The 26,564-nt window shown below is 40.4% G+C and overlaps 1 protein-coding gene across 1 annotated transcript in view; it reads left to right on the top strand.

The window, feature by feature from the left end:
- The window catches only part of LOC124612550 (valine--tRNA ligase), a 208,721-nt gene that overhangs the window by 128,567 nt on the left and 53,590 nt on the right, over window positions 1–26,564 (top strand). Inside the window, exons 11-12 of the mRNA XM_047140825.1 lie at window positions 13,545–13,718; window positions 14,867–15,097. Of these exons, the coding sequence (XP_046996781.1) occupies window positions 13,545–13,718; window positions 14,867–15,097 (405 nt within the window). The remainder of the gene's footprint in view (window positions 1–13,544; window positions 13,719–14,866; window positions 15,098–26,564) is intronic.

The raw sequence follows: 26,564 nt of genomic DNA, 5'->3' as shown, positions 1-26,564 counted from the left end.
TACCTTCGGTGTTGGGCAACAATGCCTCAACAACAGCTTTAGTTTTACTTTTTATTTGTGAGGGTGGCTTTTATCATTTGATCTGAGTTTTAGCGCACATCCTTTGTCCCTGTGTGTCCTCCACCCTAGGGCTTTTAGGGTGGAGGTTTTAATGTGTTGCAGAGCGGCTGGCTTGTCCTTTTTTATTCTCATGGTCAGCCAGCCATGGTAATCTGCTTTCTTGTTTTTAATCTCTTCTCCCTGTTTCTTGCATGTCTCTGTGCTTTTCTTGTCCTGTTTTGTCTTTGTAGTGTTTGTTGTCCCTTGGGTAATTGTTCTACTGGGAACAAGGGACCGATGAGCTTGCAGTTCGGTGCTGCTCCGCCGCCCCCTCCCCTCCCCTCCCCTCCCCTCCCCTCCCCTCCCCTCCCCTCCCCTCCCCTCCCCTCCCCTTTCCTTTTAAACGAACCAACCAACCAACCAACCAACCCAACCACATCTGAAAGAGATAATCGTGAAGATTCAAAACGACTCTTGAAGAATTTGCAGTGTATAAAGAGCCATAATTGATAACATAAGTGTCCAAATTGAGTTTGGTACAGTGTGTCATTGAAGTCGTTATGTAATTTGAAAGGGATGATAAATAAATGTGAACTACACTGTGAACATTCCATTCATACCTTGTTTAAGCCATCCTACACCCCAAAATTTTCTGCCATCTATTTAGTGATAAAGACTGGCTAGTGTGGGATATTGATCCGTCCATTCCTCGCGCAATGTATGTTGGTTGTGATAACCGACTGATCTGTAGCATAGCCCAAGGTCTGTGTTAGGTTGGAAGGTTGTGTGTTTTAAGGCTGACGATGGGCAAGTGAAAACAGAGGAAAGTTTTGATCTTACCGTCAGAAGTTGACATTGGGAATAGTATTCATGCAATATTTGAAAATACAGACAAAAATTTAACTGCTTATTGCACTTTCGGAAAAAAATATCCATCTTGTGAATACAGTTGTTAAACATTTGGTAAAAGTTACATAGCAGACACCAGATTGCATTTTTAGTAGTTTATGTACAATATGTTTGTGTAATACACATCAAATACTCATCAGAGCCATATTGATTTTTTTTCTTCTTAAATTACCCTGCAGTTTTAGCTTTGATGATGAAAAGTGTGTTTAAGTATGACACAATAATTCCAGGCTATGCGATAGGTCTGTCTAATAGCACAACCTTTATTCGACCGTCACATTTCTCTGCAGCATCAGTTCTCAACTGAGTATAATTTTTTTCTCAGAGCAAATTAGTTACTTGTATCATTTCTTCGACCATAAATATGTAATACATCTGTATTGTGAGACACAAGATTCTTAGAACGAAGTTCAGACGTAGGTCAACAGATGGCATACAGCACTTAATGTTAACTGCACTTTTTAGTTGTTGCCTGTGACTTATACTTGCAACTCGTCACAGAAATCATAGTTAAGACTTGATAGCGTGTCACAAAGAAAAACAATAGTATCAACTTAGGCCATCAGATGGCACATGGCACTGAATGTTAACTGCGCTTTTTAGTTGCTAATTGCGACTTCTACTTGTGACTTGTCACTGAAATCACAGCTAGACAAAAGGTTCACATAAAGAAGTATGAAATTAGGCCAAGAGATGGCACACGGTGTTGAATGTTAAATGCTTGTGACTCCTAGTTGTGACTGAAATCACAGCCAAATTTTGTAAAGTTGTTATTGTGATATCTGAGACTTCTCAATTGCTGTGATTTATAACAGATATGTGATTTATTGCTCACCCCTATTGAGCTGGATTAGGTGTATATTGTTTCAGTATCAGTTACACTGCTAAATGAAAGGACTTAAAGATTCAGGAAACTTCTTACTACTCGCAAATTATTTGTTCTTTGATTATGTGCAGCATGAGTATGAACTAGCAAGAAAGACATAAGGATTTTATAGAGCACAGGTAAAGGTAATAAAATGCTTATATGGAATGTCTCCTGCACAAAAGGTTTCTGAAATGAGAGATGAAGCACCAGTTAAAGACTGTGAACATCTTCAGGGAAGACTAGTGATACAGTGTTTACTGGTTGTAGTACACAACACAATAATTTTCATGCTACAACATTTTGTGAATATGCAACCTAGAAAATGTGGTAGTCTTGAGACTCAGATTGTGACATTGTAGTACTCTCTCTGACTTTATCAAGAAATATTTTTTACTATAACAACCAACTTTGCATTTATGTCACTTTTCTACTAAAGGAGCATCACTGAAAAATAATACAAGTGACTTTAACATCCTAGTACAGCTTGAAAAATACTGTAGCATCACTGTTTTTGATGAGGGAAATATGCAGGTGTGATGATACAATATTACAAAATTTTGGTGTCACTGTGTTAGGTGTAATTGTTACATCTCTTTGAACCTCCAAGTCATTCATCACAAAAGTAAGAATACACTACTTGTTGTTGAGCCCTCCAATTGCAACATATTTTTATGTATTAGGGCAGGTTGAAAACTTCACAGATTTACAGTGAGAGAGAATCAGTTTTAAAGCAACACACTTATTTTTGTTGCGGGATCAAGATTGTTTTCCAAACACAAATCTGTGTATAAGTGGAAATAAGTGAAAGTCAGAGGGTGCCGCAGCTGTTGAAGAGGATAGGTGTTCCAATGATTTGAACTTCAAATCCTTTATGTTTACCATTTCCAATAACACCTTCAAGGGCATGTGCAATGTTCATGGTAAAAAATTATTTTTGGCTGACCTCTTGCCATGTACTTTTTCATCTGTGTGATGCAGGAGGTGTGTGCGTTATTTGCCTGTTTTTGTTATCCCATACAAGGTAAGTAAGTAATGCTGTCATTAACCCGAAGGTTAGTTTTAACACCATAGTCTTACTGGTGGGGATTGCTCCTGCCTTCTCTTGACGTTTGAGCTGACTAATCCAACCAACCATATGGTTTAACATGGTTCATCTTTACATTTTCACATTGGCAATTCATTGCGATAGGTGAAAGAATCTGTAAGTGCCAAACTAAAAATATTTGACTGATTGAAGATTGGACCTTGGAACTTTGTTGTCTGACACCCACTTAGCCATTGAATCATTCATATTTGCAGCTAATCAATGAGAAGAACCCCATTTGCTTGCTCTGAAAATGCTGGCCATAGCCTTTCTGACAGCTGAAAGTAATATCAACTGCAGTTCTTTTTATATTCTTGACAAGGTCAGTGTGGGGGTGATCTGCAGGAGCCAAGATCTGTAAAAAGCTATGCTGTCACCTTCGGATCTTATTAGAAGCATAAGAACTGATGATAACAGCATAGCTCTATCGAAACCGGTCATTCAGTAAAATGCTTATTTAACGATCTGGGCATGTCTTCAGTGACCATGCAATTATTTTGGTTTGTTCCGATGATGCAGCATATTTATGATATCACCAATCATATCATTGCCTAACTCCATACGGGTTGACTCTTTCTATGTTCAAATTTTCTGTTTTCAGTCATCTTCCTTTTCCTTTACAATTACAAAAGGCAATAAAATGCACTTCCCATCTAAAGACATTTTATGCTTTGAAATCTAGCAGAAACAGCAGTATAACTAGAGAATTCATATCAAGTATCATTTTTATGCTTTACCTAGGGATGTGGAGGGATTGCTGTTTTGTTCTAACGCTTCACCGTATACATCTTCTTTAAGTAGCACTACATTTTTAATTGCCTTAAAGAGCACTCTTTTTGCAGCAACAATTTTTCTCCTGAAAACAGACTTTAATAGTGGAATGAGGTATAAACTAAGCAGAGAGATTGAAAACTGCGATTCAAGTGGAGGCCAAGGTCATTTGTAATAAGAGATAAATAAGGAAACTTGTCACTGAATGTAGACAAGTAGTTGACAGATGGAAAGAGTATTTCAATGAACATTAGTAAAGAAAAGACTTCATCCTAGGCAGCAAGACAAAACTCATTCTTTAAAAAAAGAGATAACCATAAATAGCACAAATTACAGATAATAAGAATACTTTCAGTTGCAACTTAAAGAAACACCTAACACTAGTGACAAAAAATAGAATAAAATTTCAAACAGAACAATAATTTGAAGATAAACTTAACTTCATATCTAAAATAGCACTATAACAATCGAGAGCTCCTGGAGAGAAAATTTTTGGTTGAAATAGGGATACTTACATACCCTTTACTAATTTAAAAAAGGCATTTGATACAACTTAAATTCAATAGTAAAAAATGGTATGAAACACATCTGACATTAGAATTGAAAACCAGAAAAAGATGATATGTTTTGTTATTTAGGTGCCTTAATTACAGAAGAGATGAGATGCAGCATGAAAATCTGAAAATGAATAACAAGAGCAAAATGTGCTTTCAGTGAAAGAGAACTGAAAAGTCATTTAGTCTAGAAAACGAAAGATAAAAGAAAACAAACTGTCAAGATCAAGACATTCTTATGGAATGTTCTGTTGTATAGCCATGAAGGTTGTGTACTGTTGAAGCCAGAAAATACTTAGAAATAATTGAAATGTACCTTTAAAGAAGGATGAAGAGGATCAGGGAAGACGTGAAAAAATCAGTAAGTGAAGACACCACCTAGATACTATTTAAAAAATGAAAAAAACTTTTTTGACTTTTCATAGAAACAAATTTTAACAAATACATTGGAGGGAAAAAATTTGGGAAAGAAAACTAATGGCAGATCAAAAGAGAAAATAGAAGACCATCTATTGGAGGTAAAATATGTTAGAATCATCAAAGAAATTCAGAGGACAGTGCAAGTGGTTGCAGTGGCAAAGAATAGCATTTTAGAATTTGATTGATGGAGTGACAACACTTTTTAGTGCAGACCCCCAAGCTATCATCCATTACTTTCATCTTTATTTCACTTCTGGCATGAGGTGGTGCACTCACGGCTTATACACAGTAACAAATTGATGCAAAAAATCAGTGGGGTGTTTTTTCAAATTGTGCTAGCATCCGTCAGAATTTTGATTTTGCTAATGCTTTGGCCAGTATTCTACAAATGTTGCACCTGTCTTACACAAAGATTCTTATGGCTAAAATTTCATATGAAAAGGCCCTTCTAATATGCCTGTGCATTGTTTCTTCCATAAACCTCTAATTTCCAGTTCTCAAATGATTTGTTGATATTGCCACATGTGACTGCAATTTCGGGATATTCTTCACTCCAATGAGCATGTTATCAGATATTGAAAAGGAAGGTGTAGACTTCTTAGAAATATTCATCAACTGTGTATGGATTTTCACAGCTGTTTAATTGAACAGTGTTACTATATATATTAAATTTCCCAGCATAGTTTTATTAGATAGCAATTTCTTTGTGATATGTGAATGATTCAGTAATAAACTGCATGTCAAAGGGGATGTACAAGATCAGCAATACTCTACACATCATTAAATAACAAGTGGATCACAGTGATTCGTCAATAGTTCTTCCTTCTGTTGCACTGATAGAAAGTCGTTGATGGAATATAAATAATGGATGGAGTGAAGGTAATATTTCACCGTATAGTTGAGGTGTTGAATGCTTGAACAAGAAAGAAATTGATAATGTTAACAGTAAAGAAATTTTGTTCAGAGGAAGTGCTTCTCGTCCAGCCTAATGCCAACAGTGGTTGAGAGTACTTCTAAAGAAATTCAGACAGTTATAAATAATTTAAAACTAGTGAATCAAAGACATTTTTGTTGTGTTGTTGACTGTTCAAAAGAAAGGAGATTTGAAAGCTGAAACAGCAGTACTGAGTGATGCATGAAACAGTTATTAGTGGTCAACCTGACTGTTTTTAATAAAGCATACGGGAGACACTTAAGTCATAATCAACATTCTATTTCAGATCTCCATAACAACTTATAGGTACTACATAAAAAGAGGAAGGGAACTGTTTTAAATGTCCTTGAGGAAAGATATATAATGAAGTCCATGAGACAGTCTGCTGATAATACTCTCAGTAATCAAATTGGGTTAGAGCACCAAGGTTTATTGGTAGATTTTTTTCTATTTAAATTTTAAATTAGGCTGCCCAACTTTCTAATCATGTTGGTTAGCTCATTACAGTTTTTTATGGTAACATTCATGTTTACACCCACTGCTGGTCCACTTAGAGGTTTTCTGATCCATTGAATGTCTACATTGCTTTAATTATTCAGAAATAAATAGTTCGTCTTTGCAACACTATTATATTTAGTATTGGTCAGTTTCAGTGTTATGTAACACAGAGAGCCCAGTGTAATAGATTGTGTGGTGACCGTAAGTCCTCAGCAGAGCACTAAAGTCGTGCTTTCTTATTTTCCGTGTTGCTCATGTTAGTTCAATTTCCGTCACCGTCTCAGTACCTGGACAGCAGCCACAGCACATGCTATAAACAACACGTGAGACCCTCTTAGCTTATTGTCAGCTGCTGTGTTGGTGGCAAATACACATGAGTGTGTCAGCTTTCGCTATGTTTGACTGGCAGCATACGCTTCTTCATTTCGGTCATTGGTGGACCCACATTAACAGTTAAAATAATATTCAGTAGATTTCAATGCATTACATTCATCAATAACTTTATTTTATTCTTCAGTCACTACAGGGCCCAGAAATTCCCTGATTAACATCTATGAGGGGCATTTTGTCACTTGACACAGGCCGACAAAAGCATCAGAAAGTATACAATTCACAACGTAACACAGGTCAGTCCTGTTTTCTGGCAGTTGATCTATGTCACATGGTGTTGGTCCCCATCTGTTTTTCATTTGAGTTTCTGTTTCACTGTTTCTTAATTAAGGAACAGTTATGATTCCTAATTCTATTCTTCCGTTTTAGACATGATACTCATTGTGGCCACGGTTTTTTTATCAACTGACTGTTTTTTTTATTTTTTATTTTTATTTTTTTATCAATTGAGGAGTGTTGAAAACTTACTCTGCGGCATTCTATAACCTATGACATAGCATTTGTAAGTAACTTTCTTTTAGTATGAACTCATAAGTCGTATTTATGAAGTATATGTAAGGCTGTTCTTGTGGAGGGTATGTGATCTGCACCAGACTCCTAGCTTGATGCATAATATTTTCTCCCCTGTTTAAGTCTAGTTATTCAGTATTTTAGGACATCTCAGTTAAGTGCATTGTACAGATACTTTCACCAGAAAACGCAACTTAAAAGTTGTGAAACCAGTTGTGTGACTTTATAAGTGATCTGAACAGATACAACTACAGTGGACCATTGGACTTTTCATTCAGTTTCATTTTAGTAGTTTTAACACCTGTATTTGAAAAACTGTTGTCAAGCACTGATTTCAAATATTGTCTCTCATTTTATATACACACATGCGGCCCAACAGGACCACACGAGGTACAATCCATCAATGTTACTTTTGGTGGTTGGCCTTCCTTTGTGTCCAGATTTGTTTCACCCTTTCAGAATGAAGTCTCTTTGTTTCACCAGAGCACGGTGTTCCAGTCCACTTTCTAATTTTTGTCTGACCAACTTTCCAAGCAAATATCTTTTGCCCGAATGTTTTTCTATCTGTAACGTCTGCCAGAGTCATGCAGACTAATTTAAGGTCCTCCTTAATCGCAGTGATCCATTTAATTGGCTCAGTTTTGGCCGTAGTTTTGTTTTTGTAGAATTCAGCTATTTGTTTTGTCAACCTAATGGGTGCCATTCTTTTAATATGGCTGTAAAATTTAAGTCTTCGTTTCCTCTCGTCCCCATGTATGTCTGTGTATTCTTCTATTTCCTTATTACTTCTCAGCCTATAAGTTTCTCCATCAGTAATTTTGGGGCCTAACATTTATGTTATAATCTTTCTTTTTTTCTTTTGAATTTCTTCAATAACTCTTTTCCTATTTAAAATTAAAGTTTCTGCTCCATAAAGAGATTCAGGTTTGATTACAGTAATGCCTAAGCTTACTGAATACAGAAAATCACTTTTTATTGTAAATACTTTGTGTTAATCTGAATGCAGTTGCCATTTTTTGATGGCAACCTTTGTTTTCAGCTTTTCAGAAACTTTGGTGCTTGTTTGTTGCATGTCATATATTCCGTTTTTTCAATTATATTTGTAGCCCTACTTTTTCTACAATTTCTTTAAGACTTTCAATTTGTTTTTGAGCTGTGGTAATGTCCTTGGTTGAAATTGTCAGTTCATCTGCAAAGGCAAGGCAATCCACTCTAATATTACTTTTGCCCAACTTGATTGATTGATATATATATTTTGACTCTACTTTTGCTCTCGCCATTTCGTAATCACCTTTTCCAAAACACAGTTAAACAGTAATGAGGAGAGTCCATCTCCATGTCTAACACCAGTCTGTATATCAAGTGGTTCAGAAATTTCTCCCATGAATTTAAATTTAGAGCTAGTGTCACTTAACATTTCCTTAATCAGTGTTAGAGTTTTATCATCCAGCCCTTGCTCCGTTAAAGTTTCGGAATAAGATTCAAGATCAACTGAGCTGTAGGCCTTCATAAAATCCACAAACGTACATACAACATTGTTACCAGAAATCCTTTGGTGCCTAAGGACTAGTTTTAAATTAAGAATTTGCTATGGACAGGATCTGTTTTGTCTAAAGCCTGCTTGGTGTTCGTCAATTTTAGATCCTAACTGAGAGAATTTTGTATGTAACAGGGAGAAGAGAGATTCCTTGGTAATTATTAACATCAATTCTATCCCCTTTTTTATGCAGTGAATGAATTTGGGCAGTTTTCCAGTCATCGGGTATTTTCTCAGTTTGCCAGATATGTCCTTTTAGTTCAGTGATCTCTCTTATAGTGTTAGGGCCAGTAGGTTTGAGTAGTTCTGCAATTGTACTGTCTTCTCCAGATGCATTTGTTTTGAAGTCTTTTAATTTGTTTCATTATTTCAGTTTTGTAAGGTTCGTTAGAGTTAGGGTTGGTGTTATTAGTTTGCTGTGGTTGGAATTTATTCACTGGTTCTGGACAGTTTAATAGTTTTTCATAATAATTAGCAAGTACCTTATAATTTTCCTGGTTGTTAAGAGCCAGGCAGCCATTTTCAGTTTTGAAGCAAAGACCTCGGGGTTGGTAACCAGTAAGTTTTGTTTTGAATGTTTGTAAAAGTCTCTTGTATTGTTCTTTTGGAAGTCTTTTTTAATTTCTAATAGTTGGGATTTTCGTAGTTTCTTTTAGTCTGTCAGATTAATTTGGATGTTTCATTTCTTACAGTTGGAAAGGTGGTGTACGTATTTTCGGTTTTGTTACTGTTCCAATTTTTGAATGCTTCATGCCTAGACTGCCATTTCATAGTCCACTTTCCGCCAATGGTGTTTTTGTTTCTTTTGAAGTGGAATTAAATTTTGTGCTGTTGTGATGAACTTTTGTTTTAGACTCTGCCAATTGCTGGTTTTTTTTTTTTTTTTTTTTTTTTTTTCAAGTTTGCTTGTTAGAGTTGGGGTTATTTTAGCAGTGTCAAGTTTTGGAATAACATTTTTTGTTATGAAGAGTTTTTGAGGTTGAAGTTTTACTTTCATTCACATTAAATAATGGTCATGATCTATATCAGCCCCTTTCCTAATTTGGACATTTAAAATTTCCATGTAGTTAGGGTATGAAATTGCTACATGATCGATTTGAAATTCCCCAATAAATTATTGGCCACCTGCCAAGTTTTTTTGTTTAGAAGGGTTATTTTTAAAATGTGTTGCCATGATTTTAAGGTTAAAATTTTTGTATGTTTCAACAAGTCTTTGGCCATTTTGATTTGTCTATTTGTGCACTGGAAATCTACCCACCATTTGCTTGTATTTTTTCTCTGTACCCAATTGAGCATTAAAACCACCAATTAAAATTTTAACATGGTGTGAGGGAGTGTTCGAGATGATGCTTTTTAATGTTTCCCAAGCTTCATTAACTTATTAATGTTTTTTACAGTTATCCTCATTGACTGGCATATTGGCATTATTTAAAGTGTATGCCTTATTTGCACATTTAAGAGAAATTGTCCTTCATCTATTACCAATGGCTTTTACCTCTGTTATTGATTGTATTATTAAGTATTCTTTTGTCAGTTTTACTTTTAAAAAGACAATAATTACTGAAATCCATGGCGTTATTGTCCATCATTTGTGTTTTGTAAATTTGAATCCTCTGTTCTTTTAATGTATCTCCCAATTTATGAAGTTTATTGATTGCAAAAGTGTTTGTATGTTAAGTGTTGCAAAAAATGGATTTGCTTTGGTTTTAGTTGGCCAGAGAACTCTGACTTCTTCTGTTGAATCACCCTGCATTTTAACCTGATCATCCCAAGATCCAAAAGACCATGTGCCAGTCGTACTGATGGTGGGTTGACCACATGGTGTAATATTGTGATTATCAAAATGCTCCATGATGATTGTACCTGGAATCAGCTGGGGTTGAGTAGACTCATTGATTGAACTTAATGGTAAGACTGAAAGGTTCAGTTCCAGAACTTAAATTTCAGCCACACAACTGGTGAACAGAAATTGACCACTTTGCCACATGCAAATGCAAATTGGATTTGGTTTTATTTTTCCTTGGTCTGGGCCTGCTTATGCTGTATTTGCAGCTGTCCATCATATCTGGTGAAACATTCACTATCCTCTACCTGTGATCCGTCCAATACCCTAGACAAAGTCGGCTTCTTAGACTTTTAGGCACAAAGTCTTGAAGCCTGGAATCGTCATCATTATTATACATGCTTTGTAAGAGAATTGGTTTAACTGTTATCTATATTCAGGTCATGCAGAACAACAGGGAAAAAAATAAGCTTAATCTAGGCGCTGCCCACATTTGTTGCAGATTATTATTATTATTATTATTTTTATTCCTTTCCTTTCTCAGAAGTTATGTCTGGTTAAAAATGGAAAGTGACGCGGACCTTGATGAAGCGTGACTTCCTTTTAACTGTACGGTATATGTTACATTGCATTTAGGAACTTTCGGGTAATTGAACATGTATCAATAATTACAGATTTCTGTAGTTGTATATATACGTTTGGATGTAGATGTATTACGTTGATGTACTGATGGATATTGTGTGGTATGACTCCTGTAGTTGATAGTATAATTGGTATAATGTCAACTTTATCCTGATGCCACATGTCCTTGACTTCCTCAGCCAGTTGGATGTATTTTTCAGTTTTTTCGCCTGTTATCTTCTGTATGTTTGTTGTATTGGGTATGGATATTTCGATTAGTTGTGTTAATTTCTTCTTTTTATTGGTGAGTATGATGTCAGGTTTGTTATGTGTTGTTGTTTTATCTGTTATAATGGTTCTGTCCCAGTATAATTTGTATTCCTCATTCTCCAGTACATTTTGTGGTGCATACTTGTATGTGGGAACGTGTTGTTTTATTAGTTTATGTTGTATGGCAAGTTGTTGATGTATTATTTTTGCTACATTGTCATGTCTTCTGGTGTATTCTGTATTTGCTAGTATTGTACATCTGCTTGTGATGTGAACTACTGTTTCTATTTGTTGTTTGCAAAGTCTGCATTTATCTGTTGTGGTATTGGGATCTGTAATAGTATGCTTGCTGTAATATCTGGTGTTTATTGTTTGATCCTGTATTGCAATCATGAATCCTTCCGTCTCACTGTATATATTGCCTTTTCTTAGCCATGTGTTGGGTGCATCTTGATCGATGTGTGGCTGTGTTAGATGATATGGGTACTTGCCATATAGTGTTTTCTTTTTCCAATTTACTTTCTTCGTATCTGTTGATGTTATGTGATCTAAAGGTCTGTAGAAGTGGTTATGAAATTGCAATGGTGTAGCCAATGTATTTATATGAGTGATTGCTTTGTGTATTTTGCTAGTTTCTGCTCGCTCTATAAAGAATTTTCTTAAATTGTCTACCTGTCCATAATGTAGGTTTTTTTATGTTGATAAATCCCCTTCCTCCTTCCTTTCTGCTTAATGTGAATCTTTCTGTTGCTGAATGTATGTGACGTATTCTATATTTGTGGCATTGTGATTGTGTAAGTGTATTGAGTGCTTCAAGGTCTGTTACTCCATTTCCCTACTCCATATGAGTAGGTCAATATTGGTATGGCATAAGTATTTATAGCTTTTTTCTTGTTTCTTGCTGTCAATTCTGTTTTCAGTATTTTTGTTACTCTTTGTCTATAGTTTTCTTTTAGTTCTTCCTTAATATTTGTATTATCTATTCCTATTTTCGGTCTGTATCCTAGATATTTATAGGCATCTGTTTTTTCCATCGCTTCTATGCAGTCACTGTGGTTATTCAATATGTAATCTTCTTGTTTAGTTTGTTTTCCCTTGACTATACTATTTTTCTCCCATTTGTCTGTTCCAAAAGCCATATTTATATCATTGCTGAATACTTCTGTTATCTTTAGTAATTGGTTGAATTGTTGATTTGTTGCTGCCAGTAGTTTTAGATCATCCATGTATAGCAAATGTGTGATTTTGTGTTGGTATGTTCCAGTAATATTTTATCCATAATTTGTATTATTTAGCATGTTGAATAGTGGGTTCAGAGCAGGGTAGAACCAGAAGGGGCTTAATGAGCCTCCTTGGTATATTCCACGCTTAATCTGTATTGGCTGTGATGTGATATTATTTGAATTTGTTTGGGTATTAAGTGTGGTTTTCCAATTTTTCGTTACTATGTTTAGATACTGTATCAATTTAGGATCTACTTTGTATATTTCCAATATTTGTAGTAACCATGAGTGAGGTACACTATCAAAAGCTTTTTGATATCAATGTATGCGTAGTGTAGCGACCTTTGTTTAGTTTTAGCTTGATATGTCACCTCTGCATCTATTATCAGTTTATTATTATTATTATTATTATTATTATTATTCAATGCAAGGAAAGAATAAACCAAAAGAAGGAGCATTTTAAAAACTATTAATGACACATTCTGCATGATTTGTTTTCCATTATACCATTCAAAAGGTGATTTGCATTTCTGTTGATTTGTGACTTTGCCTGAGATCTCTGTGTAGTAATCAGTTGTCAGAACAGAAATACTCTTTTATAATGTATGTAAATACTTTATAATGTTCATTGTGGCCAGATGTATGCATCATTTAGTCTTATTTATTTTGTGTAAGCATGTTACTTAGTGATTCAGTTAGTACATAATTTATCATGAAATTCAACCTTCAGATTATTTTTAGTGATCAATAGTATGATTCATGGCTGTATCTTAAAACAGATAATCATGTTTAACAGAATGGGTTCTTATTTTCTGCTGATACAGTTTGCCAGCTTTGACTACACCATGGAAAAGATGTAGCATTCTTTTGTGTTTAGCGGTGGTAAAATCCTTTAGTTTGCTTTCTTTTTGATTTGTAAGGCAGTTTTGTAAAAGCAGTTGGCTGATTGAGTTGTCACACTGGATTGTTTTGCAGCAGACATTTTCATTTTGAGGTCTTCATTGTTTTGGTAGTAATCTTGATATGCTTCAGACAGAAACTTAAACATTTTCATGTATTGACAAAATTTGAATTGACACCATTAGTAGCTTTTTGTGTTACAGTCATTTGTCATACTGGGTTTATGTTTTTAGGATGATGATAAAAACTGGGTAAGTGGGCGAACTGAGGACGAGGCACGTCAGAAAGCAGCAAAGAGGTTCAATGTGGCACTGACAGACATTACACTGAAACAAGATGAAGATGTCCTGGATACCTGGTTTTCATCAGGGCTGTTTCCTTTCTCTGTTTTTGGATGGCCAGATGAGGTAAGATTCGGTTCACATTTCTTAGCTTATGATAACACTTGGCTCTTGTCTCCCACGGTTTGCACAGTATTTTTTGTGAAATACTTGATAATATTTTTCCTGATGTGCACAACAGATTAGTAATTGGTCTCAGTTTGTTTAGTGCAGACCTTCAATTGTTTTAATATTTGCTTACAATGAGCCGGGCTACTACTTATAGTTGATATTATTACTATCCTTTTCTACAGCTTGGAAATTGTGTCCATGTCAGTTGGCCAATCAATATTCATCGCTAAACACTTTGTGTTGAGTGACAGCTCTTCAAACTGAAATTGATGCTATTCGTTTCCTTATATCCATTGTTAATTTATTACACATGGCCCAATTCTTGATAGTTTCATTTACCTTCTCAGCTAGGATTTCTAGTGTTTTATCAGAGGCTATATTGTTATTGTCTTGTGTGAACAGATTTTTATCCATGTCATGTATTGTCTGTAAAACTATTGATATATATTAAGAACAGAGTTGGTCCCCAGTAAGCTCCTCTGAGAAACACCTGCATCGATACTGTGCAAGCCACTGTACAGTGCATTCAGGATCTGTGAGATGTGATTCATTAGAGTGACACACACATTTATAAGGACAATTTTTTTAGAAGTTTTATTTTGTATGCATTTAGCCCGTTGTATAGTATAGTTACTTTGCAGCAGAAGTTTTAATGCAACACTTCAGTCTATAACTAAAAAGAACACAATTTACATCAGTTTAATATTTTATGTTAATGGATTCTTAACAACTGCTTCAATTTGCTTGTATACCTTGACTAGCTCCACATCTCTGAAAGTTATTCTCCATGATGAAATACATAAAATGTGATAAATTAATAAATTAAATAATTAAATTATGTGTTTAAAAGCAAAGGCTCAGCAAGCAAAAAGGTATAAACATCTTTGGTAGCTATGTGTGTCCTATATAATGTTATTTTATTTGAACATGGGTAAATAATCGAAAACATTGAACCGGATGTTGAACCAGATGCTAATAAAATTATTACAATTGAAGATAAAAAGTCATTCATTTTTAACATCTTAGTTGCTAGTTTGTTCATTTGAATAAAAAATACATACATAAGTTAATATTAATGAAATTTCTTTCCTTTATTTTTCTAGACAAAAGAACTGCAGGCTTTTTATCCAGGAACACTGTTGGAGACAGGACATGACATATTGTTCTTTTGGGTTGCAAGGATGGTATTCTTTGGGCAAAAACTTCTAAAGAAACTTCCATTTAAGGAAATATTCCTTCATCCAATGGTACGAGACGCACATGGTAGGAAGATGAGCAAGTCTTTGGGAAATGTTATCGATCCTATGGATGTCATTCATGGAATATCTTTAGAGGTTTGTTGTACACAGATTTTTAATTATACATTCAAATACATTGTGGCTCTTCTTTCTCTGTTGATTTTTTTATGGCATTACATTACTGGTTTCAGTTGTTGATCATAACAGTTGTTGGCAAGCAAAGAAAAGGCAATTATTTGTGCTGAAATTAGATTTTGACGGTTATTTGGCAGCATTGAGGAACTCAAAACTCTATGGAAGAGAAGAATGTGTGAAAAGCTAATACAAAGCACCAAGTAAAATAAATAAATTTAAATTAAAGCACTCTATATAAATATATTTATTGACTGCACGCTAAGAGAAATCTATTTTTGTTTAAGGACTATGAATTTTAAATCATTGTTATCAGTTGATAGCAGCACAATGCTTTCCTAAAAAAAAAAATCCTACAGTAATTTTTATATTTTCTAACTGTCGTGTCCTACATGACTGGTTTTTAAAGTTAAACTTTGTAAAATCCTTATAGCCTTTATACGTGGATTTCCTTCTTCCAGCTTTCTTGAATTAATTCTCTGTATACACCATTAGGGAGATAAATTAAGCTTACTGCAGAATATTTGAAACCCTCATTGAACTGCCCCCCTATTATTGTTTCATATGAAAGAAATTAAAATTCTAGAGCACAGTTTACATGTTCTCATTATGAATGAATAGTTGTGCAGTAGCCACCAGAAAGATCGCGGGAGGCGCACATCGGCACGGCGCGTCACGGACGGTAGTTGCCGCAAGTAGAGTCCCGTCCACCAGAGGGCACGCGAGAATTCAGACGCGACCTCTGCCGGCATAACAACAACAACAACAACTCCGGCAGCACGGGCCGTGCCCAGTCAGTTAACATCGGGCATGCCTAGGACACAGTCCCGGTCTACGCTAAGTGAAGTGCGACGTAAACGTGAACAGTGTTACTACACAATTGGCGATAAGTAGGGTCGTTCTTTCGCTTGTTGCGTCGTTGTTCCGGTTTCGCAGCTTCTCCACGGCATGGAGGATTTAGTGCGGGTTTTGGTTGAGCAGCAGACGGAGCTCATGGCCACCATGAAACAAGTGCTTCCGGCGTTGCTCTCCACGCCGTCTGTTCCAGCGCCGTTCCCCCCTTCCTTTCCCCGTATGACGAGATGGCAGAGGATTGGGACGCATATGAACATCGCCTTCGGCAGTATTTCCAGGCGTTTCATGTTGCCGATGCGGAGGTATGTCGTGCTCTCTTCTTGTCTTGGATATCTCCCTCGCTGTATCAAGTTTTGCGGCAGCTAGCGCTGTTGCAGGAACCCTCGTCCTTGTCTTTTGACGTATTGTGTTCATTGCTGTCTTCATATTATCGCCGTCGCACGCATGTTGTGGCGGCTAGGGTCGAGTTCTATCAATGCAAGAAACGGCCCCATCAGTCTTACCGGGCGTGGGCCGCTACCCTGCACGGTCTTAGTCGCAAGTGTCATTTTGTCACGGAGCAGTCGCGAGAGTCGTATGCTCATGTTATGGTATGCGACGTCATTGTTTGTTCGGCCCCTGATAGGGAGGTCCGGCAACAGGCCCTGCAGTTAGAAGACCCTTCGCTTGAGGAAGTCCTGTCCATTGCTCAATCGTATGAAGTCTCTCACGCCGCAGGTCAACAGCTGGAAGCGTGGTGTGACGTTGCGGCGGTGCAGGGCGGCGTGGCCGCGTCCACTGTGTCCGGGGTGGACGACGTGCGAGCGGTACAATCCGGCCGTTACGGCCGCTCCCGCACGGCGTGTAAACAGCATTCCGGCCGCCGGCCCCTGTTGCCGTCCTGTGCGTCGTACTTTATACATCATGATCGGTCAGAGTGCCCCCAGCGTTGGGCCATTTGTCGCAAATGTAATAAAAAAGGTCACATTGATAAAGTTTGCCACTCAGCCTCAAAAGAATCGAAGGTAGCAGGTACAGAGGACATGGACGTTGACATTCAGGAAGTTTCATTGGACCAGGCTCCCGACGCATCGACACGCAAACTCTTTATCGAGGTGTCGGTTCGGTCGCGCCGGTTACAACTGCAAGTAGATACGGGCGCGGCAGTTTCGTTGTTGAATGCACTAACTTATTCCGACCTTGGATCGCCCCCGTTGGCGCCAGTTTACCGGCGTCTACGCGGTTATGGTAAACAGTTCATTCCCCTACTGGGTCAATTCACCACTGACGTGACTTACAAATCAGTCACTCAGCCTATTACTTTTATTGTTGTCAGTGATGCGAGCTCCACTAACCTTTTTGGCCTGGATGCCTTTCAAGCTTTCGGTTTTTCTATCGCTGACACCATACAGTTGATCTCCGAAGATGTTCCCTATCAATCATTGGAATCTTTGATCTCAGACTTTCCAGATATTTTTGAGGAGGGCCTGGGGCGTGTTTCAGATTTTGAAGCTCATTTAACGTTGAAGGCGTCGGCTCGCCCGCGTTTTCTGCGCGTGAGGCAGATTCCCTTGGCTCTCCACCCTGACAGCCCTAGGAGTTGTTCTTCCCATTTCTTCTAGTGAGTGGGCTTCGCCCCTCATTATTGTAAGGAAGCCCTCGGGGAAATTACGTCTTTGTGGCGATTTCAAGGCCACCATCAATTCCCAATTGGTGGTGGACAGCTATCCTTTGCCTCGTGCTGATGAATTGTTCTCCGCCGTGGCGGGAGGCCAATATTTTTCGAAAATCGATCTTTTGGAAGCTTATCATCAGATACCACTTGATGAGGACTCCAAACGGCTGGCGGTCGTCAACACCCCGTTTGGCCTTTACCAATACCAGCGGTTGGCCTTCGGAATATCCAGTGCCCCGGCGATATTCCAGCGTTATCTTGAGCACGTCACGTTGACAATCCCTCATTGTATTAATTACCTGGATGACATAATTGTCACAGGCCGCAGCACGAAGGAACACTTGCACAACCTTCACACCCTCTTTCTCAAATTCAGGTCTGTGGGATTGCGTTGCAACCTGCATAAGTCCATCTTCTTCCAACCGTCCATTGAGTATGCGGGCTGCACCATCTCTCGGCACGGCATCCAGCCACTAGGAAGTTTGGTCCAAGGTATCATCGACCTTCCTCGGCCCGCTTCACTGAAAGAGTTACAAGCCTCTTTAGGCAAGATAGCCTATTACCACCGGTTCATTCCCAGGGCTTCCACCATAGCCCGCCCCCTGTACTGCCTTCTGTGCAAGGGTGTTCCTTTTGATTGGTCGCCTGCATGCGAGCGAGCGTTCACCTCGTTGAAGGGCCTCCTCACATCAGCGCCTTGTTTGGCTACTTTTGATCCCCATAAGCCGTTGGTCCTGGCTACAGGTGCTTCGCAGTATGGGGTGGGGGCGGTCCTGGCCCATCGCAATGCAGATGGTTCCGAGCAACCACTGGCGTTTGCGTCTAAAACTCTTAGTCCCGCACACGCCCATTACTCCCAGGTGGAAAAAGAGGCTTTGGCCATTGTCTACGCTGTTACCAAGTTTCACCCTTCCTTGTATGGCACGAAGTTTCAGTTAATCACTGACCATAAGCCGTTAATATCGTTATTTGGCCCCGCCTCTCAGATTCCGGATAGGGCGGCCCACAGACTGCAGCGCTGGGCCTTGTTCCTCTGTAAGTACCATTATGACATTCATTTTCACCCTACCGGACAGCACGTCAACGCCGACGCTCTTTCCCGTCTTCCGGTGGGCCCAGATCCTACGTTCGATCGAGATGAGATTAGGTGTTTTCATTTGGATGTGGCGTCCCGCCAAGCGGTTGATGGCTTCCCGATCACTAGTTCTCGAGTCGCCAGGGAAACAGCAGCTGACCCGGTTCTCCGGCAAGTAGTTTGCCTCATTCAGCAGGGGGTGGTCATCCCGCCCTCTAGGCCGGGCCTCGGACCCTCTTCGTAATTATTTTATTCTACGAGACCGCCTCTCAGTCTTGGAAGGAGTTCTCCTTCTGGCTACTGATGATACAGCTCCTCGCGTGGTTGTTCCTGCAAGTTTACGAAGGAAGGTCCTCACGTTATTACATGCGGGGCACTGGGGTGTTTCCCGTACTAAAACCTTGGCTCGCAGACATGTGTACTGGCCCGGTATTGACAGAGAAATTGAGCACTTGGTGGCCGCCTGTTCCCAGTGTGCGAGCCAACAGGCATCTCCCAGGGCAGAGTTCTCTTCATGGCCGCCGGCAACCCAAGCATGGGAACGTGTTCACATCGATTTTGCGGGCCCGTTGCTCAATGGCTTTTGGCTCAATGTCATTGATGCTTATTCCCGATTCCCATATATGGTTCGCTGCTCCTCAACCACTTCAGAAGTTGCAATCCAGGCACTAGCAAAAATCTTTTCTGTGGAAGGTCTGCCAAGCACCCTGGTCTCGGACAATGGACCGCAGTTTATTTCGCAGACCTTCCAGGATTTTTGTAGGCGCTTCGGTATTCGGCACGTTTGCTCTCCCCTCTTCCATCCACAGTCGAATGGAGAAGCCGAGCGCATGGTGCACACATTTAAGACGCAGATGAAAAAGTATGTGCACGAATTTCCTGCGGAGGAAGCATTGACGTTTTTCCTGACGGCATACCGGACCACACCAATGGGAGAACGCAGCCCCGCAGAGCTCCTCCATGGGCATCAACCTAGGACTCTGCTGCATCTCCTCTGGCCTGGTCCTCGCCAGTCTTCGCAAAACGGAGTACCTGGCTTTCCACTGGGTATGTTGGTCTAGGCCTGTGGGCTTGGTCGCAATCCACGTTGGATACCGGCGGTGGTCCTGCGCCGAAATGGCCGCCGGCTCTATACCTTGCATGCGGGGGACCGGGTGGTACGTCGTCACCAAAATCAGCTACGTCCACGTTTGGGCACCCACCCTCCGACCTCTCGGACACCGGCTTCCCCATTGCCGGCACCTGTGTTGGTTTCGCAGGGGACGTTACCTCCTGTCCCCGCTGTGACTCTGCTGCACTGTCATGGTTCTCAGCCTTGGCAACCTCCAGTAGCTCCAGCACCGGCATCGCCATCGTTCGAGATGCCCCATCGAGAGCCAGCCCCCCTCGCAGGCCCGGTTTCTCAGGAGGCTGGTTCACCTGTGGTTGTCTCTTCCCCATCGTCCCCGCCACTGGGTCTTGCCCCTCCCGAGGTGGAACAGGATCCGGAGTTCGACAGCTTGTCGCCCGTTCTGTCCCGGGCTCCGGTGGTGGGACGACGGGGGCCTCTTCGTGTGGGTCACTTCCAGCTGTATTCGAAGGTTCCGGCTCGAGGGTTTGGCAGATCCCCTCGACTCCAGCCTTCCAATGGATGTGGAGGTCATCGCTCCTGCCCGACGCTCCACCTTCCGATGCAGTGGATCAGAGTGGCTTCACCCCCCCGAAGGAGGAGGAGTGCAATAGCCACCAGAAAGATCGCGGGAGGCGCACATCGGCACGGCGCATCGCGGACGGTAGTTGCCGCAAGTAGAGTCCCATCCACCAGAGGGCACGCGAGAATTCAGACGCGACCTCTGCCGGCATAACAACAACAACTCCGGCAGCATGGGCCGTGCCCAGTCAGTTAACATCGGGCATGCCTAGGACACAGTCCCGGTCTACGCTAAGTGAAGTGCGACGTAAATGTGAACAGTGTTACTACAATTTGGTCATAAGAACTTATTCTGTTCCATATGTTTGTGAAAAAAAAGTTAGCTTTTAGGAGATCTGTGAAACAACTGGGCAAGCTTCACAAAGAAGAGTGAATTCAGTGAAATTGTGTAGAAATACTTTAGTATTCTAATTATATTATAAAATAATCATTGTTACATTATGTATCTGAGACATTTTTCTCTCAGCCCTGAATTTCTCTTTTTCCACTTTCTCATAAATCAACATGCTGCATGTTCCTGAGAAAGACACAGTGATGTATATTGAACTGTGCATACGTTGATTTTTGACCAATATCTCTTGTGCACCATACTTACACTTGCAGGTGGAGCACTGATTTGTTTAATTACTCTAGATATCAGTAGTGTAAAGGGTCCATTTTTGCTGCTTTCCCTCTCTTCCTTTTATTTTATGTACAGGATGAGCCTTGTAAGCCATTAATCTAACATTCTTATAATTATTAAGTATATTGTAATTATCTTTTTACACAGATTATTATAAGCAAATCTCTCTAAAAGATACATTTTGTTTTGTTTATAACAGTACAGATAAGAGTACATCAGTATCTACTACATGTGCCCAGTATCTCTCGAGGTATTTAAACCGTGTCATTTAAGTTATAATTCACTTGCTTTCAACAGCTGTCACCACTGTTGTCTTCAGCAGATAAAACCAGAGCTACTGATAGTGATAAGTCGTTAATCTTATATACTCAAAGCACCAGACTCTTCTAGAAGTGGGTCAAAGTTACACATTTGCAGGAAGCCAAGTCAAGCAGGCCACAGTATATTGTGGCCACCATATGACATCATAGTGCATGAGGGACTGATGACAACTTTGAAACTGCTGTCCCTGTCTTCCTAATGTGTGGATTGCTTTCTTCAGAAGTATTGGTTGACATTGGTGTTCCATCCTGCTTCAAAGATTCAGGATGCGCTTTACCCTATTAAAGATGTTATAGACCCTGGTGTGTCAGGTTTGTGCTGAGAATGTGGCAGTATTTACGTGGAACAAGTTGTGTTCTTTGACACTGCAAATGGCAACTGACAATCAAAATTCTACTCAATGCAGATGTGATGCTTAAAGGAGTGGGGCTTATCTTAGAAAGCCTAGGTTAGGATGTAGGAGATGTTCTATCAGGTACAGCTTTGGGGCCACTGGACAGAAAGGGAGTGAACTGGCAAACTTTGCTGACCAAGACAGAAGCAAGTAAAACCCACCAGAGTGTTTAACTGAAGAGTGTGGAGAGGGACATTTGGGAAGACTTGAATGAAACCACATTGTATTTTGCATAATATTAATTTCCATGAAGTGTGATAGAACTATAAAAAATGTGAGAACATAACTTTATTTGCCTCATTGAGACAAATTCAGCAACACTTTGAAATTGTGTATATAAGAATTATTCATGGAGATACACTGCAAACACACACACACACACACACACACACACACACACACACACACACTCGACCGCTGTGGCCAGAAAGCAGCAACCTGGATTGGTGCGGAAAAGGGGGAGCGATGGCAGGTTACAGCTGGAGGGAGAGAAGAGCGATGCCTGGCAGAACAGGCAGAGCAAGATGTTAGCAGGGCAAGGCTGCCAGGCACAGTGTTGGGAGGCTGTGGGTGGAAGGTTAGAAGGGGTGTGAACTGAAAAGGAGAATAGGAGAGAAGGGAAAAGATCAGATATAGTTGGCAGAGAGTTGCATACAGTGAGAGTGATGGGATGTGGATTGAAAGGACGTGATAGAACAGAGGGAGCAGAAGCTGTTAGGTGGAGGGTACAGGGATAGTAGGTTACCATAGGTTGAAGCCCAAATAATTTCAGGAGCGGATAATGTCTTGTAAGGGAAACTCCCTCCTTCACAGTTCTGCAAAGCTGGTGGTGGAGGATTGGAGGATCAACATGGCTCGGGTTGTGAAGTAGCCATTGAAATCGAGCATCTTATATTCAGGTGCGTGTTCTGCCACAGGGTGGTCCACTTTGCTTTTGGCCACAGTTTAGTGACTGCCACTCGTCCTGGTGGACAGCTGGTTGGTAGTCATACCTGCACAGAAAGCTGTGCATTGAGTGCAGCAGAGCTGGTGTATGACATAGGTGCTTTCACAGGTGGACCAGCCTCTGATGGGGTAGGATGAGTGCATGGCAGGACTGGAATAGGAAGTCCCAGGTTGATGGATTAGGGAGGTCTTGCACCTCGGTCATCCACGGGGATGTAATCCTTGTGGCGAGGGATTGGGACTGGGGTGGCGTAGGGATAAACTAGGATACTGTAATGGTTGGATGGGCAATGGAACACCGCTGTAAGAGGGTTGAGAAGGATCTTGGATTGGATATCCCTTCATATCAGGGCATGGTGGTATATAATGTTGTTGTTGGGGGGTGGGAGTGATATGGTAAATAAAATCTGTTTGCAGACTAGGGCTGGGGGATACTGCCTTTCTGTGAAGGCCTTTGAGAGACCCTCAGCACAATAACCAACTACAGTAAGGCATCCAGTATTGTTAGGTTTGTGGATTTTTGGGAACATGCAGATGACAAGTGTGCGTTATGTCATGGGGGTGCGGAATGAATTTAGGTTAGAGTTTGTGGGTAGGGTCTACAGCTTTTAGCAGAGATTGGAGCTTGTGTTGGACTTCTGGTATAATATCACTGTGGCAGAGACTATTGGTGGAGCAGTCAGACAAATGGCAGGGCTGCAATTCATGTTGACAGTGGTGGAACCTTTGTCTGTAGATAGAATGATTAGGTTAGGATCTGTTTTGATGCAGTGTATGGCTGTTCTATCTTCTGCTGAAAGGTTGACATTATTAGGAAGGGGCATGGGGAAGTATGGTGAGGTCAAGTTGGAAGTAAGGAATTCCTGGAAGGTGACCAGTGGATGGCTGGGTGGGAGGTGGTCAGGATCATGATTAGATGGTGGTGTGAACTGGGAGGGGCTGCATTCAATATTGGGATGAGGCTGGCTTTGGTTGAGGGATTGATGGCAAAGAAGTGTTTCCATTGCAGGAGAGAGAGAGAGAGAGAGAGAGAGAGAGAGAGAGAGAGAGAGAGAGAGAGAGAGAGAAGAAAGTGGATCTCTGACAAGTCTAACATGGTCAAATTTGGTTGTTGTGCTGAAGATGAGGCCTCTGGATAGGACCGAAACTTCTGTGTGGCTGGGGATTTTGGTGTAAAGATTAACAACCATGTTCTGGGATTGTTTTGGCTCTGCATTTAGTGGAGCACTGGTAGGGAGTTTTGGGGGATGTGGCAAGTTGAAAAGGTCAGCTAGGCATGATCTGGTTGCTATGAGGAGGGTGATGAGAAGGAATACTGTGGGTATGATAAGGTTCTTAATGGTGCCCCAAGGTGGCAGCAGGATGACAGCAGGTTGGATAACTTATGGAGGTGGTGTCTGGAATGCTCTCCCAGTTGCTGGAGAGCTAGGGATTCAGTTTCAGAAATGTGATGTATATAGTGAGGATTGCACAATAGCATTATCTTGCAGAGGGAGCAGAGATGGTTCTGAGATGCCTATGCCATGCCAGGTTTGTGAGGGGCAGGGGCTTGTGGAATCTGAAAAAGTGAAGGTAATTATGGCAGGAGGGGTGGCATCCAGAGAAAGGAATTTTTATAGTCGGTCTATGGTGGTGGTGGTGGTGGTGGTGGTGGTGGTGGTTCCACTGTTTAGGCAGGGCTCAGTTGTGGCAGGGATGGCGTTGGGGAAATGGGAAGTGATGTAGGAAGTGGGCAAATGAAGCATTAGGTGAATAACAGAAAAAGACCTGTAAAAATACTTATAGGCAAGAAAAATGTGCACAGATACATAAAAATGCATAGAATATGCACAAGTACTTAAAAATACACTTAATATTGTCAAGAGCCCAACCTGGACTTTCTGTTGTTATTATTCTTTAAATCATTCAGTGTCTGTCCTTCCTCTTCTTTACTATTTTTTTATCATATTACAAACCACACACATTCTGACATTTGTGCTGTACTATATTAATGGTCTCATCTGCTTATGACACGACTACGTGATCGTGCGGGATGTTTGTACAGTTTCTCATGCTCCAAATTCTTCCTGCTGATAATTATAATTACTCCTATTAATCGCATTTCCTGTCCCATCCCTATGCACTTTCACATGTTATTTTCCCTTCCTACTGAGGACACTTACTTTTTACTTATTCTGCATGGTCTCCTTAGAAATACTCTCCTCCACAATTGATGCACTACTCCCAGCGCCATTTCTGTTTCCAGAACCATTCTTGGTACACCTTTGGTTGGATAGTGTGAAGCACTCTGTGAATTTTCTTTCATCTTGTCTCTTGTTGCAAATCTTCATCCTTTCAACTTCGGAAATAAGAAAAAGTCCACAGGGGCCAGGTCTGGAGAGTGGTGAGGCAGCACAGTGATTTCGTTTTTTTGGGGAATAGTGACACACCAACAGGGATGAATGTGCAGGTGCGTTATCGTGATGCAAAAGCCATGAATTACCTTGCCACATTTCAGGCCACTCTCACATTTTCTCATAGGTGTTGCAAAACATGATAGTCCCTGTGACACAAATTCATTATGAACTAATCCTTCAAAGCCAAAGAAAACTATCAGCAGGGTTCTGACATTTGACTGATCTGATGAGCCTTTTCTTGGTCTTGGAGAATCTTTCCTGAACCATGGTGAAGATTGTACCTTGGTCTCAACATCATAACCATAGACCCATGTCTCATCACCAGTTATGATTCTCTTAAGGAAGTCTCATTCTCATGTGTTTAATCCAAAAAACTCCTCACACATTGCGAGGTGAAGGTCTTTCTGGTCTCAACTCATGAGCTGTGGGATGAACTTGGCGACAACACTGTGCGTTCCAAGATACTGTGTCAGGATTTCATGACATGATCCAGCTGAAATATTAACATTTTTGTGCAATCTCTCAGTCAGTCAATCTTTAATTGGCATGCACCATTTCATTGACATTCTTGACATGAGTGTCATCAGTAGATGTCGAAGGGTGTCCTGAACAAGGGTCATCTTTAACTTTTTCTGGCCATTTTTAAACTGTGTGAACCATCCGTAACATTGAGTATGGTTTAAGCAAACATTACCATAGGCTTCCTACATCATTTGGTGTGTCTTTTGAGTTTCACGCAAAATTTAATGCAGACACATTACTCCTGTAACTTTTCCATCTCAAAATTCACAAACTGTAAGACAACATTGTACTCCATACAGTATTGGACAGCAACTAACTGACATGCAACAGTGAAACTTCCGGCATTTATGCATTAAACACAGGGGTGTGGGGAGATGCCAACTGCATTTTTCTCTGACACACCATTGGTGTGAAATTATGAATGTTCCAGAATTATTTGAACAGACCTTGTATACCACACAAACTGGTGAGCTTCGAACTAACCAGACCTCTCTCCCTCTTTGTGTATTTTTACTTGCCTGTTATCCATCTCCCCTCAGAACTACCTGACACCTTCATGTGTCCATTTCCTACCTCATTTCCCATTTATTGCCTCATTTCCCATTTCCCCAGTGCCAGCCTTGCCCAAAATGGATCCTTACTCTATCTTTATGCACCAGTTCAGAAAAGTATCCCTTTCTCTGCCTAAAATGCCATTTCTACATTATGTTACATAAATGCTGCCTAAACTATGGAGTTCTCTCCCCCCCCCCCCCCCCCACCCCCCCCCAAAAAAAAAGCTAGACTATAAAAAAAATCCTTTCTCAGGATCCCACACTTCCTTTCATAGTGACCTACTCAGACTCTGCAGGACCCTGTCCCTCACAAACCTAGTACTACAAAAACATGTCCATGACACAGGCACCCCAGAACTGCCTCTGCTCCCTCCTCGAGATACTGCTACTATGCAATAGCCAC

Source organism: Schistocerca americana, chromosome 4, assembly GCF_021461395.2.
Source record: "Schistocerca americana isolate TAMUIC-IGC-003095 chromosome 4, iqSchAmer2.1, whole genome shotgun sequence".
Taxonomy (NCBI): Eukaryota; Metazoa; Arthropoda; class Insecta; order Orthoptera; family Acrididae; genus Schistocerca; species Schistocerca americana.
This window is presented reverse-complemented; position numbering and strand designations above follow the sequence as displayed.